This window comes from Ziziphus jujuba, chromosome 6 (genome assembly GCF_031755915.1).
Source record: "Ziziphus jujuba cultivar Dongzao chromosome 6, ASM3175591v1".
Lineage (NCBI taxonomy): Eukaryota > Viridiplantae > Streptophyta > Magnoliopsida > Rosales > Rhamnaceae > Ziziphus > Ziziphus jujuba.
The window spans coordinates 13,629,043-13,646,322 of record NC_083384.1 but is presented as its reverse complement, the minus strand read 5'-3'; the positions used below and the strand labels follow the sequence as shown (position 1 = coordinate 13,646,322).

Below are 17,280 nucleotides of genomic sequence, written 5' to 3'. Positions count from 1 at the left end.
AAGGAAGCAATAGCCAAGAAGAACGAAATGAGATTTGGGTTGGGTAACATAAAAAGTTTGATGATCATGAGATCCATTCAAGGAATTTCTGAAAATGGATCCGATTTGGGGTTTGGATGTTGATATGGAGTAGTTATAGGTCTCAAATTGCAATTAGAAAAAAAATAAAAATAAATAGTGTCTAGGAGGAGCTATTATGAATTTTGTGATTTTTTTTTTTTTGGGTTATAAATTATGAATTTTGTGAGTTGTTTTGTTGCATTGATACTTTTCGTTTGATCGGAAGCCTCATAAAATGGCTTGCAGAAAAGGTCGGTCACCCACCTTTTATATATTCTTCTCCATTCCTTTCGTCCTCTTCTAATTTCCATTTTTTCTTTTTCTTTTGTTTTGGTATTCAATTTTGGAGCATTAGAAAAATAATTATTTCTTAAGCCATTTTAATAAGGATATTTTTGTCATTATAAAATGTTAATTTATTGATTTTTTGGGGATAAATTAATTTATTGTTGACCAGGCGTTTTGGCAGTTTGACTAGAAGAAGGGTACTTTCTGAAAATAAATAAATAATGTTTGAAATACAAGGAAAAAAAAATTTTTTTTTATTTTTTTTTTCCAATTTCAATCCAACTCTTTACAGTCCCTCAAACAATAATATTACCAAATCTAATATACGATAGCTAAGCTTTTTCTTTTCCAAGTATTGTTTTTTTTTTTTTATTGTTCCTCAAAGATTTAGAAACTCAAAATTCCACATTGCCAAAATCCCCAAAAACTTTTTGGACAAAAAAAAAAAACCTCAAAATATAGAGAAATAAAAAGAGAGAATCAATCAACTCATACAAAGTCTATAGAAAATAACAACTCAGAGAATTTGTATGAGAACCACCAGTAATTATTATTAGTGGTTAATTGGATGCTTTAAAACTTCCCTTTTTTTTTCTTGGTTTTTTGCCTTTTTGTGAAAGGATCTTCTTAAAACTTGATTGAATTTTTTTTTTCCTTCTCATACGTGGCAAGTGCTATGTACGAATGATGCGGGTTTTTATATAAAATCTTGAGGGTCCATAATTACCTTATCAGAATCAAAGAAAGACTGATTTGAGAATATGAAACTCTAATTTGTCATATTTTTTTTTTCCCTAGGTACGCAAACATTGTGCTTGTTGACTGTGGTTGATGCTTAGCTAGGGAGGGCCCTCTTGGCTCTTATCTAAGTCTCTAAGATGTAGCTCCCTCTAATCCGTAGAATAAAGTTGATGAATTTCCCAGAAAGAAAGAGAATAAAAAAACACAAAGCAAAACAACTTATTCCAGATAGCCCACCGCTCACTGGCTTTATCACAACTAGAAAATTCACACACATATTTGAATGGCTTTAGCACCATTTTCCATTGGAAGCTACGATAATTATAATTGAACCATCTTCCATTGGAAGCTACGATAATTATAATTGAACCATCTTTCAAAAAAATTTCAAAAAGAATATACATATATATATATACATAATTGACCCTAGGGACAGTCTATATATATATATTAGTTTTCTATATTATATATTAATTCAAATATAGAAGTAACCATTATTATTATTATTATTATTATTATTTGGATAAACATATAGAAGACTGATGTAGCAGTGAATATACACAAGGGACATGGTCGAGAGTAAAGAAAAAAAAAATACTAATAAATAAATATCAATGATTATTGATGATAATCTCAAATTTTGAATTCAAAAAAAATTCTCCTCCCAGTTATCAAAAAGGTGGTATTTGCAGACTTAGTGTGTGATAAAATCCTTAAGCTGGATAAATTACTAGTTGTAATGAGTTGAAATTTGATAAAATAATAATAATAATAATAATAATTGTGGTAAAGTGGTATGGAGTTTCATTAAATATTTAACATTTAATTTATTTAATATAAAAATTATATATGCCAAAGTGAACCGATTCTATATATCACTAACTGTCACTAACTAAATACAAAAGGGATTAAATATGTAACTGAGTAAGGTTAGCATATGCCTTTATATCTATATTTATAAAGTTACAAATTTAAAAGATGTCAAAAGAAAAAATATTGTAAATGATATAATACATATTTATATATATATATATATATATAATAAAATAAAATAAAATAAAAATCGATTAAGTATCCACGAAATCTCCCATTTAATCCCTACAATAGCAATTGTCTTGTAGTGCACCATGGAAAGAGTTGGTGGTTGAAAGACTATTAAAAGAATATACAGAAAAAAAAAATACCAGCAAACCGACCTGTTCTTTTCTCTTGATGACCAAACACTAGTGGTTTCGTGATTGGAGGGCCCTCTTGGCTCTTGTTTAAGATGAAGCGCTATCTAATTTGTTGAATAAAGTTGATGAATTTAGAGAACAAAAGGAAAAACAATTTATTCGACAGCCCACATTTAAATTCCCATGAATTCTTCAATGCATAATTGGCTCTTTAGCTTCTTACTGTTTTGGGCGTTAGTAAATTGAACCATTTGAAGCACATATGATGCCAAAAACGTATGTTAATTGAGTCTCAACCTATAAGATACGGCAAAAAAAAATGTTATTCATAATCGTTAATATTATTCATTATTGATGGACCCTATATAGTTAATAGGGCAATTTAAATGCAAATATTAAGGATCACTTTTTTCCGATAATTATGACTTTCTTTTTAGTGGTTATGATAGTGACAAATAGATAGTAAAACACATATATAGGTTGCAGAAAAAACTTTGATATCATGACTGGTCCAAACGACTGGCTAGGCAATGGCCAATGGGCACATATTCTTATATAATAAATGAATAACTTATCACAAGGATAACTACTACGTTATAGCGCTCTGTAATGAGAAGCGAGAATAATCGAATGGAATAAAGAAAGCAGATAAGTATGATAAAAGTCACAAACAGACAACGACTCTACAAAAAGACTTGTAGTCCTACCATGACTCGACTTTCTTGCTACAAGACACCTACGAAAGCTCAACCGTGTCAAACAAGAATACAAGATAAGTTCGAGTTATATGATAATGACCACATAATTTGGGCATATTGCATTTTGCTAATTATGCTACTGTAATATGTTAAAGTGATATGCCATTTACGTGAAGACAATTCAATAGCAAAACTATTTATTCTGATAATGATCTGAATTTTGTATATATACCTTCGATATATATAAAAAAAGAAAAAAATTAGATGACTTCTCAAGACATAGATATAATCAATTTAAGATTATCCAATTACTATTATTATTATGATTATTATGTCATGAACATGAATAAAAAGGTTAACAATATTGTTATTAGTTTTGGTGGGATATATTGTAATGAATCAATATCGTTCATGTTTCCCAAAATCTCAACAAATTTGATTTTGAAATTATGAATATCTAGATTTCCTGATCATAAAAAATAAATTATATTATCATAATTTGCATCACTTGATTAAGTTGTAACCAGATTCTACTTATTAAAATTGTATATAAATTTATTTAAACCTCTAATTTTACCTTCATATATTAATATAGTCCATGAGAGAAATAAATCGTACCACTTATGGTCAATGGATTGTATAAAATTACATGAATCTAATGAAAACTGCAAAATTAAATATATAAATCTTAATATATTTTTTCCTTTTTTTTTTTTTTCCATATCACCTAATTTATAAGCAATCACCCATGCCTCTTATAACATTTTACTTCATTACACTGTCTCTCATTTTCAGTTCAAAATTTGTTGTTTTATTTATTTTTTTTTCCAGATAAATGTTTTCCATTACCAATGGTGACTTCATTAGCAGTATAATATTTGACAAACAGTATGAGTTTCACTTGATATATATTTATATATATATATATATATATATTATTTTTATGTCAATAAATAAATTTAAAACTATTACCAAAAAAAATAAATTTAAAACAATATACTAACAATAAAATATACAAATAATCTACTTATATATAAATAAACAATTTTATTATTGTGGCCAGTTTTTGTTAGAGACAACCATCCCATATTACGTGTAATTAACGTTAATTATATGTAACTATATTGAATAGATGGTAGATGCTTGCGCTCATTGCGGCATATATATATATATATATATATATATATATCATGTGTCTAACATTTAGAATAAGAATTTCAAAAAATGAAAACTTTTAAAACAGGTTGGAGCGGAAAAATATTGAAAGAATAAGTTTAATTCAAATAATAATAATAGAAATAGAAATAAATTTTCTCTTTTCTTACATGCTCCCTCCACCTATCTCAATAATGGGTCATCATAAAAATTAAAGTTTCCTTTGACCTTTTTTATTTCTTTTATATTGGAAAAATTCCTTTTTAACTTTTTTTTTTTCCCATAATCAGATTCTGCAGTGCATGGAGATTGGGATATGTTGGTCATTAAAATAATTCATGGGGTGCAATCTAGTCCGTTTAATAGATACAATGTACAAATAAATATAGGTGACCAGTGAAACAAACCTCAAACTTGAAACTGTAGACTACTTAGGTGATTGACAGCTTAACCACATTTAATGAAAATTATATGTACCAAAAAAAAAACAAAAAAGCATAATTGATTGGTGCTCTCATGTTCATGGTGCACACAAAATTTCAGTGGACCCTACTATCCTAACTTATCACCGTCAATCACGTGTCCTGTTCAACCTTCATCAACCTTTCTCTTTCCCACTTTAATTCAGAATGGGGTCCACTTCTTCACGTTCCCCATGCATGATCTGCTGTCTTCTGCACCAATATAATTCCAAAAATATTAAATAATTATTTGGATTTGACTTAATTTTATCTGTCATTTTCTGTTGTTAATTAATAGTGTGATTAGATTTAGTTTGCTTTTTTTTTTTTTTATTGGTAAACGTATTCTACTTGCACTTTGCTTTCACTCTTGTCCAATAAATTACAGTCTGTTTTTTCTTTCTTTGAGGGGATTTTTGCAGGGGGAAAAATCTTGAAAATCTAACACTTTTTCTATGTGAAATGACTAATATACTTTTTTTTTTTTGGCATTAATATACTTGCAATAAAAAGAAAGAGAGGATATTAGGAGTCAGGATTTATGTTTCATTTTGCTATATTCATTTTTGGCCGAATAGTAACATCATGTTATCTTATTTTAAAAATTAAATCACAATTATATTTTTTCTTGCTTTGTTGATTTTGTAAATTTGATACACTTTTTAAATAAAATAACATTGTATTACTGATCATAAAAAACATCATAGTCTGTTTCAATAATGCAAGCTCTAAACTACGAAAGCTCTACGGTCCCTTATATTGCATTTTATTTTCAGAATAATTAAACTGGGGCATGTCATGTGCTTTAAATTCAATTAACCAAAATATGTGGCTGGACTGATAATATTATTCTTATTATAATTTTTGTTAAATGAATATAACAAAATCATTGGAAATTTGGACTTATAAGTTTAATATGATTTAAAAAAAACAACAAATAGTGTAATTTATAAGCCAGTGTGACTACACCATAATTTATAAAGTGAATATATATATATATATATATAGATATTATAATTAAGATCATAAAAATGTAATTAACCCTACAATTATTGATCAGCTCAGCCGTATAAAATTTATAATTGTAACTTTCCTTAATATGAATTAAGCCCAATAAAAAATGAAACTTTTAATTCATAAGAGGAATCTCTACGCGCCCAAGTAGTTTCTTCCTCAGCTGTGCCACCCGCTACTGTTTTAAAACGAGCGCGTGAACCGATAAGATTCTTTGCGGGCTTTTGCTTTGCAGCTGGCTGTGGCTTTGCCTATTCGGGTCGGGTCACCAAAATGACCCAACTGGTTAGTATTTCATATTTTTATTTATTTTTTTTACTTTTTATTAATTATTTTTTTGGGGTTCGAATAAGTGTCGGCTATTGGGTTCTTCGCTTTCCGGGTGCTGAAAACTGGAAGAGCTGTAATTTCGCGAGCTCAAAAAAATATAAAAATAAAAATAAAAACAAAAAAAGTAAATTAAAAAAAAAGCACTTTTGTATTGTATATAAAGCACTTCGTCTTTATACTTTTCCACGGCATCTATTTTACTCTTTTTTTTTTTTTTTTTTTTTTTTTTGGTTTTCCTTATTTTTGGGTCCCCACCATTTCCCAAAACCAGAAGCTGAGCATTGCTTTGTGCTTAAGTAGCCATTGTCTTGAACTGGGTTTCATTCCCATTGAGTCCTTCTTTCAGATTTTCTTTCTTTCTTCATTTTTCATTCAGGTACGAAATAGTGGTTTTGGTGAGCTATTCTAATCTTCTTATATCTTTTTCTGCTAAATGTGGGTGAGCTTAGGAAGAATGTCTATGGTTATGATTTTTTTTTTTTTTCCTTTCTTTTTGTGTTTTAATGAGGCTAGCTAGCTGCTTCTTATGATATAGTTTGTGTGTATATATATAGGAGTGTGTTTTTATGTGTTTATGTATGTATAATATATTTTATCTATAATATAGTTTATTATTTAGTTTTCCTTAATGTTTAAACAATATATTTTATGGGGATTATTTACCAAAAATATATATATATATATATATATATATTATGGGGATTTCTATTGTAGGAAAGCTAGCTAGTACTATACATCTAGCAATACAGAATATGGGTTTTTTATTGGTTGAGTTTAGATTGCAATATCTGATTTGGATTTAACGTATTTCTGATTTTGGTTATGGTTTTTTCCTGAGAAACCCATTGATTGTAGATACATCGTTCATTGCTCACAATCGTCGTGATTTTTTTTGTTTTTATTATGTTTTCTGTTCCTTCTGTAGATTCTAAGATGATAGGTAAATGTGTTTTCACCTTAGAATTCTGTGATTACGGTATATGTAAATAGCTTTGCTGATAATTGATAGTTTTAAAAATGCTTGCTCTGTTTTCCTTTTTCATTTTCTCTCGCAAAAAGTTCAACTTTTTTTTTTTCTTTCACATCCCTTTTTTCTTTTATATTAATTTATTTGCTTTCAAATTATTTTCTGCTCATGATTTTACAATTTAAGATTTCCCATTGAGGTATGACTATGAGCATGAGTAGTCCAGTTCTTAAAGTCGAGGTAATTGGATTCAATTTGAGAAGACAAACTAGTTTTGTTCATTACTCTGCTCGTTACTACTAGTAAGATTTGTGGTCTTGTTGGTTGAGACTCATGAATGTTTTGGATAATCATTTGGGTTGAATGTAATATAATCTTCTTTTCTTCGGTGGAAAACTTATGGAGTATATTATTCTGGCTTCTCTCTTTTTTTTTTCAGTGATCTATTTGTTCTAGTTTTGGTCTTATTGGTGATTTCTTACTTATTAGTGGTGCTCATACCCAAATTTAATCTTCTGTTTTACTTTGTCTTCATTTCCTTTTGCGAGTAGTTTAGTGTGTTAATTGCTAATATATATATATGTGTGTGTGTGTGTGTGTACATGCAGAATGGTCAATACAAGATTAGGTCAATGGTTAAGCCTTTTCGTATGTTTACTGGTATTGCTGAAAGCGGAAGGCATTCCTGTGGGAATCACTTATGTCCAGAGTGCGGTAGCCAAAGGAGCTGGTGAGAAATATTGCTGTACCAGTATCTTAACTAATATCTAGTCTTTTTCTGATGTTGGATTTTGCCTGTAATAACATCTTTCATGCATTCACTCAAAACAAATTTTCAGTATTTTCTTTATTGCTTATGTAAAGTTTCAATGTATTGAACAGTTTGTTTGGATGGAAGCCCACCAGCTTATCACTTTAGTGAGGGATTTGGTGCTGGAATCAACAATTGGTTGGTTCACATCGAGGTTTGTTCTTTTCTAACAGATCATATAGCAATTTCTTTCACCTATTAAAAAAAAATAATTAAAAAAAAAAAAAGACAATAAAAGGAGAGAGAGAGAAGGTACTGAAACTTAGAATATCATTTCTCTATCTTTCTATTCCACCTTGAAATGAAAGAAAGCATAATGGTTTTTTACAGATTTAAGAAAAAGGGAAAGCTGAAAACTGTAATGAAGTTATGTTTAAGACCTTTGAATGTTTAACTTTTCAATCAAAGCTTTCCGAAAGAAATTGTCAAATCTCTTATTTGGATTGGTTCGGTTGTTAGGGAGGAGGATGGTGCAATAATGTAACAACTTGCCTTGCCCGTACAAAGACTCGATTAGGTTCATCTAAGCTAATGGTAAAGGAAGTTGCATTTTCTGGGATGCTAAGCAACAAACAAAAATTTAATCCTGGTATGACTTTTATAATCCATGTATTTTGCTTTTATTTCTGAAGCAAAATTTCCAACAGTGTCTTCATCTTTGACTTTTTAACAAGGGCAAAATTTCGTCTTGGCGCTACTTTGTATCTTGTAAAAATAGATGAAGTTCTTCAATTATCAAGAGCTATTCCTTTAACCAAATTTAAACTCTGTTTCCAATGACAGACTTCTACAACTGGAATAGAATCAAGGTGAGGTATTGTGATGGGGCATCATTCACTGGTGATGTGGAAGCAGTAAACCCAGTAAGTTAATTAAATTAATAGATGGTAAAAATTCCTTCTTTTTTTTATTTTTATTTTTATTTTTATAACTTTTTATTTCTTATAGTTCTTTTACTATGAGGTTTTAATTTGAATAATGATATTTCAGGCTACCAATCTTCACTTCAGAGGAGCAAGGGTGTTTGTTGCCATCATTGAGGATTTATTAGCAAAAGGAATGAAAAATGCTAAAAATGTATGATTGGCTGAATGAGTTGTGTAGTTGTATACTTCTTTTATCTGCATTTATGATAACTTATCAGAACTTTTAACTACAGGCTATCCTTTCTGGTTGTTCTGCTGGTGGATTGACATCTATCCTGCATTGTGATAGATTCCGTTCGCTATTACCTTTGAGTACTAAAGTAAAATGTCTTGCAGATGCTGGTTATTTTATTAATGCGTAAGTAAATGTTCATTGTATTTTTTATTCTAGCTACCACAACCTTCTTTCTTTTGAGAGCTGCTTAAAATTTTTCTACTATATAACAGAAAGGATGTTTCTGGAGCGCAGCACATTGAAAATTTTTACAGTGAAGTTGTTTCAACACATGTAAATCTCTCTTCCCTCCCTCCTTCCTTCCCCTTCTTTTCATATATTTTTCTTTTCTGCTTTATGATATCAATTATGATATTTATGTATAATCCTGTTTCTCCTTTTATTTCTTCAGTTTCTTCTGAAAAGGAAAAGAGATCTTAATTATTTATTTGGAGTCTTCTTATGATGATTTTAACTCCGAAATCTGATTGTAATTTTTTTTTTTTTTTTTTCCCCCTTGAAGAGTTCAGCGAAGAATTTGCCTGCGTCATGTACTTCCAGATTGAGTCCAGGCTTGGTAAGTGTCTCCATGAGGTATAATATTTTACTCTTTAATCTTTTCATCTTCAATGGTAATGATTGTTTGTTTCAATATTGCAGTGCTTCTTCCCGCAAAATGTGGCTCCACAAATCCAGACACCGATATTTTTTGTAAATGCAGCCTATGATTCATGGCAGGTGAGCTTATTTTAATTTTGTTAGGCCTAGTGATCGTATCAATGATTTCTACTTTGATGTAATGTGCAGAAATTTTTTCTAAAAGCTCTAGTTTTTTGCCGTAGAAGAATAAAACGTGCCTACTTTCATTTGTCTTTTGCTGGCATTTAATTAGGCCTAATTAATCTATCCATATCTCTCTCTGATACCTTAAACTGTATTCATACAGATAAAGAACATTTTGGCGCCTGGTGTTGCGGATCCTCATGGGACCTGGCACAGTTGCAAGATTGATGTAAAAAACTGCTCACCAGTTCAACTCAAAACCATGCAAGGTGATTACCAAATAACACTTTTATGCCTACTCTACATGCAGTCCATAGTTCGCAACCTTTTGAAAGCCGTGTGAGTAGGAATGAATTCAGCTCATGTTTCATAATTACCAAATAACACCTCAATGCTTCCTTGTTACCTGGGCTCTTCTCATTTGTCTATGCTCAAATTGAACCGCATTGGATCTTTTAAGTTTTTGAGAAATTTTTTTCCTTTTTGGAAGTTCTTAGCATTTTCTGAAAGGGTGAAAGGGCCTCTAATCCTTTAAGACAAACTAAACAATTCGATAAATCATCGCTTTGCCCACCTCAGCAGATAAAAGAACTGCATGGATAAATGAGTCATGGTCTGCAAGAAACAATTAAGAACTAGTTTATATATAAATTTTTCTAGCTCTGCTGTTTCCATAAAGGCTTACATTGATGATGAGTAAAAGATCAGGGACTTACTAAGGATGTTATCTTGGCATTCATTTTCAGAATTCAGGGTGCAGTTTTTAAGTGCAATCAGTGGACTTAGCACCTCGACATCTAAAGGACTATTCATAGACTCATGCTATGCTCACTGCCAAACTGAAATGCAGGAAACATGGTTAAGAGATGACTCACCAGTGCTGGGCAAAACTGTAAGTGGCCAGCCACTCTTCTATCTCTAAATTTATCTGTTTCTTCATTATAGAATTAATTGCTTTTAAAATATTTCTCATAAAACTATTTTTTTTTATTTTTTTAAGATTTTTTATGACTACATAAAAATGTAATTTTTTTCTTTTGGGTTTTTGACAATTCTGTTTCTGCAGACAATTGCAAAGGCAGTTGGAGACTGGTATTATGATCGAAGTCCTTTCATGAAGATAGATTGTCCTTACCCTTGCAACCCAACCTGCCATAACCGTGTTTTCGATTCAAATGAACACCTAGACTAGACTAGAGTAGTAGAATCATTTTGTGTGAGAGTATATCATTATTTATTAGATACATTGAAAGATTAAATGTGATTGGATAAGATTAAAAACAAAATGAAAAAAAAAAAAAAGTCAGAAGTATTGATCAAGTCTACCAAATAAGTGAAAGACCACCTTTGCAGTACCGAACCTGTGTGCTGTTGCTGCTTGTTTTTCATTGTTTATGTATTAACTAAAATATTCCCCAATAAAATTCCTTCATTTCCATCTTTATTCTAGTACTTCTTGTGTTCTTTGGAGATGATCAAAATTCAATGGAATAATAATAGGTGTTCCTTTTTTTTTTTTTCTTTTTTTTTCTTCCAAATATATATACCTAATATATTTATATAAAGAAATTCTATAGTCAGGATCGACCAGATGAAGTTTCATGCGCACTTGGAGCAAAGTTGATGCAAAATCAGCGTTTTTCAAAGAAGTTGATGTTTTTTTTGTGTAAGGTCTGATTTTCTCCTAAGAGAAAAGCCGATGTTTTTTTCTTGTGTAGTGTTTGCTTTTTACGGGTCTGCATAAAATTTTATCCGGACGGTCTTGACTGTAGAATGACTCTATTTATATATATGTATATATATATATATAAGAAATTTTTATGGTGCGTACGGTCCATATACGGACCACATTAAAATCGATATTTTAAAAAAAAAAAAAAAAAACAGTTTTCGATTATTTTTTTCAAAAAGTATTAAAAAACATCAGCTTTGATGTGTCCACATGTGGACTACATCGTTAAAACTGCTCTATATATATATATATATATTACAAAGATCTTTGATATCCTATCCTTAATAAAAGATTTTTTTTAATCTGGACTGCACCGTAAAATTACTATATATATATATATATATATATTACAAAGATCTTTGATATCCTATCTTTAATAAAAGATTTTTTTTAATCTGGACTGCACCGTAAAATTACTATATATATATATATATATATATATATATATATATAGATATACACACCTTAATGAGAGACTTTTTTTAGCCTAGACCTCCTGTTTTGAAAGTGGGCCGCCTTATGACTCTTCTAGGTGCGATAAAGTTGCATTGAGATATTGATTTCTTAGAAGAAGATTTTAATCAAGTAATAAAGCCCATTTTTAATAAATTATACTACAATATATATATATATATATATGCATAATATTTATCGAGCTCCAGATTTTAACTAAATGAAAGATGCTTATGCTACTACTGTTTAACTATTGAAAGCATTAACAATTTTTATTTGGATTTAAATCCAAAAATCTTTAGGGGATGTGACAATTTTAATTTTTGTTATTTAAAAACCTTTCATAATAAAAGAAATGGGAGCTTCTCTGGTTAGGGAAAAAAAAGAAGAAGAAAAAGATCATATTCATTGGCAAAATTTCAAAAATTGATTTTTTTTGCTAAAATTTTGTCAAAATTTCAATTTTTTTAAAGGATGAAAAGGAAATTGATGTTAAAATGAAAACAAATAAAATTTTCATAATATCTATTGAAATTTTTATAATTTTTTTTTTCAAAATATCTATACTAAATCCTTAACCATTTAATTAAAAAATCCATAATTTATATAAAAAATTTCAAAATTTTCATAAAAATTTTGAAAGTATCTATAATTTTTTTTTTAAAAAATTTGTTATCAAAAAGAATTCATAAAATATTATTATTGATGTTTAGTATTTTCTTTTTATTAAATTAACAACTTTTTAATTGTTTTCAAATATTTACTGATATAAGTAAAACACAGTGTATTATATTGAATAATTTGATAGGTTTTGTTGCTTAATAAAGTTAATAGTTGATTATATAAAGATAAAAAATAATAATATAAAATAATAATATGAAAATAAATGATTTATTAGAATCTTATAATTATAAATTAATAATTGACTCTATAAGAATGAAAAAATAATGACATAAAATAAAAAAATAAAAATACAATATTGTAAATAATTGATATTGATGGTATTCAAATTAATAATATTAAACAAATAAAAGGATATGAAATATATTATACTAGACATTAAGAGTAACAACATTTAATATAAGATCCATATGGTTAGCATATAAATAATTATATGGAAACTTATCATGAAGATACATTTTTAATAATTACTTTTTATATTTTATATTTCAAAATAAAAATAAAAAAAGACCAATAAAAAATTCTATATGGCATTAGAATGATATTTATAAAATATAATATAATTGTAATAATTATTTTATATATCTTAATTAATAAATAATTTTATCAAATATATATTTTTATATATTTTTATTAATAATAATTTATTTATAATTATTATTATTTATTATAAATTAATTAATTAAAAATTATAATATTTATTTAATTATTTTAATAATTTTATAGTTAGATTGATAATTGATTGGTTAAATAAATTAATCTTAAAATTTTAATAAATTTTTTTATTTTTTTAAATATTTTTATCGATATTTGTTATTTTTTAATATTTTTATATTTTAAATTTTCAACATTCTTGTTCATATCGAGATATAAACTTTGTATGTTGGCCACATTGAAAAAGATCTTACATTAATAAAAAAATTAAATGCAGTTAGAAAGATTTTATGCTTCCTTTAACTTTCAATTCCATTTGCTAAAGAAAAAAAAAAAAATCAACTCAATGTTATTTTTGCAGAATTATCAAAATAATAAATATTTGCATTTGATAATAATTCGAATTTGAATATCAATATCAAAAATTTATATAAAATAAAATTGCAGATGTTCATTTGCAATATGCAAAAATGCAAATGGTAGGACACCCGTTAAAAATGATTCTATGGATAAAACAAATAAATAAATAAAAATTTTCTATAACCTTTTAAAATCAAATTAAAAGGGTAAATATAGGAAATTAAAGAAGAAAATAGAAGAACATGGTAAGGCAATAACACGAATTTTTACAAATGAAATCAAATTTTCTTTTTTTGGGTGATTACAATATATATATATTCTAATTCTGAGAAATTCTATAGAAAATAACCCCTTTATGCAATTAGAGAGGAGGTTTCGATATTCGATTGTCTCTGCCAAAGGAGGTTTACAGTTGAAGGTTTTACTTCCTTTATCTTATACTTCTTTTCTACATGTATGCGACTATTTCTTTCACTTTCCCCACATTTTCTCGGCAACCAAACGGGCGGCTTTTAGGTTTTATTATTATATTATTATTAGTTTAGTCAAGCAAAAAAAAAAAAAAAAAAAAAAAAGGTTTTGATTTTACATGACGGGTTTGGTTGCTGAGAAAATGCAGAGAGATGAAAAACCAGTATAATCAGAATACAAAATCGCTTGCTTAAATGTTTCTTTTGTTGGTTTTTACATCAACAAACAGAGGATTATATAAATTTATTTGCAATTTCAGTAAGGTCGCAATGGATTGGAGTTTTGTAAATAAAGCTTGGGACAAGTGGGCTTCTGTCAATATTGGCTCTTCTGGTAAGCAAGCTCTTGCTTCTCAAATTTTCAATGAAAGATTTGGGTATTTAAAGATTTTGGCTTTTTGTATTAAAATCATGTAGTTGAGCCATTGAAAGCTGCTCTTCTAATCAACTATGATCCAACCGGACCGTCTCGATTGCTGTCCACCATGTAAGTGAAATTGGAACTAACTTTGCTTTTTTTTGTATTATTTGTCATGTATAATGCTGTTATCAATAAAAGATTTAGTGGTGTTGTAATTTAAAGTTAATTCTTTTTAGTAAATGGAATCTTTTATAAAAAATTCATGCTTGCTAAATTAGAGAGGACAGATGTGGTGTTCCGACGATGATTTTTGTGAAATATATTGTCTGTAATGTAGGGTAGGGGGTATACAAACTCCCTATGAAGTAATGCCAATGAATTTGAATCTTCAAACCCAACTAGTTCCTACATAGACAGAGACCAAAATAATACTTTACTGTTTGTCTAGCTTGAGAGATATCATGATCTATTCAAATCAATTAATATCTTCCTTATTTTGTATTTCTTTCTATCGCTGGGTATGAATTAATTCTTTGAGCTTTCTGCGTATTCTGACCTTTTTGACAAATCCATGGATTATATAGAGGTCGAAAAATCCGGTTTAGAAGGAGCAATGGTATGTGATGTACTAAGATGGGTGCATTGGAGCAAAATTGGAATCTTAAGAATTCTTTTGTCATCCCAGCTTCAGAGTGGTTTGGAATTTTTGTGCCTAAAAATTACTGAACTTAGCCATTCTTCCTGATTACCAAGTACCGATTAAATAATTTCCCACCCGTGTAATTTGCAAGCGTCATGAGCTGGAGATTGATCACTTATTGGTAATGGAGATAAATTAAGCATAATATAATATGGTAACATCGTTGAATGGTCTCTTCTAACTGCCCTGTATGTGTGACTGATATGCTGTTGATTTCTTTACTTAATCAAGAGCATATATACTTTTTTATCTCTTCCACAGGGTACGTCATATATCATCAAAACCCATTTATCTCTTCCAGTCTAAAAATGATTGAATTGTTTTTAAATTTGGATTTCTGGTATGGAGTTATGTTATGGACTTCTTAAGAAATATGTGCCTGTGAATATATTCCTATGGTCAATAATGATCTTCATTTCATCACTGTAGGTCTGTAGCTAATAATGAACTTTTCTTTTCTTTAGTGGTGGTGAGTCGTTTGCATATTTCTCTGAGTGCTTGACTAATCGCAAGAGAATGTCTATTTTGGTTCATCTTTATCATTTTGTTTGTTTTGAATTACTGCTATTGAAGGTTGCTGATTGATACAGTGCAGCACAAGAAGGAATAAAAGTAACACCCATTGAGTTGGCCCATTTTATGGATTTTATCAAAGGTGACAAGATCCAGACAGAGAGCTTCATTATTGGGTTAAATCAATGTAAGTATTTTTGAAAATTTAATGTAAGCTTTAGTTTGGATGCAACCTGTAGTTTTAATGCTAAGTTTTGTTTGCTTTCATTGGTGGGGCATGTTGCTTTATCATTTAATTAGGTCTTCTGCATTTTCACCTGTCTCTACAATCAATATTGCAATTACTTGAGACAGGCTTGACTTTCTCCTGTACCTACACCTTGGTGTTTCAATTCTTTAGTGAATATTATCCAACCATGCACTGAACATTTTGGTCCAACCATATGGATTGAATATCCTTCTCAATAGATGAGGATTTGCTGAACATGTTGTCTTAGAGTCTAAGGCATGTGCTTGTTTCTAAGGAGGCAAATTACAGTTTTGTAGTTTCTGCAGCTTATGCTGTTTGCTTCTTCATCTTCACCTGTCTCCACAATCAGTATTTCCATTACTTGAGCTGGTGATAAAATTTCTCTGCTACATAGTCCTAAGTATTTTGAATCTTTATTGAATACTATTTAGTTGTACGCTGAACATTCTGATCCAAAAAGCAGAGGGTCGTAACCAAAATAGAGTGAATATTCTCAGCTCATGAGGATTGTAAAACATGTTTTCTATAAATAAATAATTTTAAAACATTGCTTGCAAGGAAAACTAAGTCGAGGCCAAGTACTCTTTCGCATTTCATATTTCCTAGTTTTATGGTGAGAGTACAGTACTTTTCAGATTGTGGTTTGCTGAATATATATTGTTCTTTTTAATGTTTTAAATTGCTACAAAGTTCATTGTTTTTAATTTTAATGACAGATATTATCACTTCAATTCATGAGAATTGGTTTTGCGCAAGGTGCATGAACACATCAAAGCCTGCTGGTGAAGGTGCTATTGTTATGCAAACAGCAGCATTTATCTTGGTTGCACTGTAAGTACACTAATATGTTTAAATTTGCTTTAAAGCAGACTTCCAAAACAAGGTTTAGGAATGAGAATCTACGTTATGTGTAGCATGAGGAAGTCAATACATTGTTTAGGTGTTTAAATCCTTTTTCATAACAGGTATGATGGTTCTATTGGCTCAGCATCTCGCGCTATGAGTGCAGTTGATCAGTTTGCATCACAATTGTGTCGAAGAAATCTATAACCATGTTTTCATCTATTATGTGATTGTATTCACTCTTTTTTGTGTTTGATTAATTTTTCTATTGTTTATCCTCAATTTTGATGCAGTTGTAGTCATCACCATCATTAATCATGATAAGGAATATAGTCAGATGTGTTTTTTTTTTTTTTTTTTTCTTTTTCTTTTCCTTGATTTGTACTGTATGTGATTTTTCCTAGTCACAAATGAAGCTATAACGTGACTGATGGAAGAAATGAATTTAACCCCTGATTATGTTTTTCATGCATCGATGCTTTTTAAGTTTTTGTTCTGTGTTGGGTTGCAATTTTAACCAAAGCAAACCAGGTTCTGGAGGATCAATCTCAATTCAATTTATGCAAGCGCTTTTTTTTTTTTTTTTTTTTTTTTGTGTGTGTCCTTTATCTGCAAGTAAATACGTTACATTTCCTTAGTA

The 17,280-nt window shown here is 29.1% G+C and overlaps 2 protein-coding genes across 5 annotated transcripts; both read left to right on the top strand.

Annotated features, from left to right (window-relative positions):
* Positions 1-6,139: 6,139 nt before the first annotated feature.
* Positions 6,140-11,072, top strand: LOC107430580 (pectin acetylesterase 8). Of its 3 annotated transcripts, none has more exons than XM_048463783.2 (13): positions 6,140-6,298; positions 7,498-7,619; positions 7,772-7,854; positions 8,160-8,289; positions 8,484-8,563; positions 8,691-8,777; positions 8,860-8,984; positions 9,074-9,134; positions 9,364-9,417; positions 9,501-9,578; positions 9,787-9,892; positions 10,370-10,515; positions 10,690-11,072. In XM_048463783.2, exons 2-13 carry the CDS (start codon positions 7,499-7,501, stop codon positions 10,813-10,815), a joined length of 1,197 nt encoding a protein of 398 aa, XP_048319740.2. In that variant the 5' UTR covers positions 6,140-6,298; position 7,498; the 3' UTR covers positions 10,816-11,072. The 3 variants fall into 3 exon arrangements, with proteins under 3 accessions (XP_048319740.2, XP_048319741.2, XP_048319742.2); XM_048463784.2 differs by having other exon boundaries at positions 6,167-6,317; XM_048463785.2 differs by lacking the exon at positions 6,140-6,298 and adding an exon at positions 6,652-6,862.
* A 2,695-nt stretch (positions 11,073-13,767) lies between these two features.
* LOC107430581 (uncharacterized) lies at positions 13,768-17,112 on the top strand. 2 transcript variants are annotated; one of them, XM_016041431.4, is made up of 6 exons: positions 13,768-13,921; positions 14,234-14,307; positions 14,391-14,460; positions 15,625-15,734; positions 16,514-16,628; positions 16,763-17,112. In XM_016041431.4, the coding sequence occupies exons 2-6, from the start codon at positions 14,244-14,246 to the stop codon at positions 16,845-16,847; spliced, it is 444 nt and encodes a 147-aa protein (XP_015896917.3). In that variant the 5' UTR covers positions 13,768-13,921; positions 14,234-14,243; the 3' UTR covers positions 16,848-17,112. The 2 variants fall into 2 exon arrangements, with proteins under 2 accessions (XP_015896917.3, XP_015896916.3); XM_016041430.4 differs by lacking the exon at positions 13,768-13,921 and having other exon boundaries at positions 13,984-14,307.
* Positions 17,113-17,280: the final 168 nt, after the last annotated feature.

Coding starts and splice junctions, on each gene's coding strand:
- LOC107430580 (XM_048463783.2), top strand. CDS start 7,499: ATGGTCAATACAAGATTAGGTCAATGGTTAAGCCTTTTCGTATGTTTA. Junction 7,620..7,771: donor TGCGGTAGCCAAAGGAGCTG/GTGAGAAATATT, acceptor TGTATTGAACAG/TTTGTTTGGATGGAAGCCCA. Junction 9,418..9,500: donor CCAGATTGAGTCCAGGCTTG/GTAAGTGTCTCC, acceptor TCAATATTGCAG/TGCTTCTTCCCGCAAAATGT.
- LOC107430581 (XM_016041430.4), top strand. CDS start 14,169: ATGTTTCTTTTGTTGGTTTTTACATCAACAAACAGAGGATTATATAAA. Junction 14,461..15,624: donor TCTCGATTGCTGTCCACCAT/GTAAGTGAAATT, acceptor TGATTGATACAG/TGCAGCACAAGAAGGAATAA. Junction 15,735..16,513: donor CATTATTGGGTTAAATCAAT/GTAAGTATTTTT, acceptor TTTTAATGACAG/ATATTATCACTTCAATTCAT.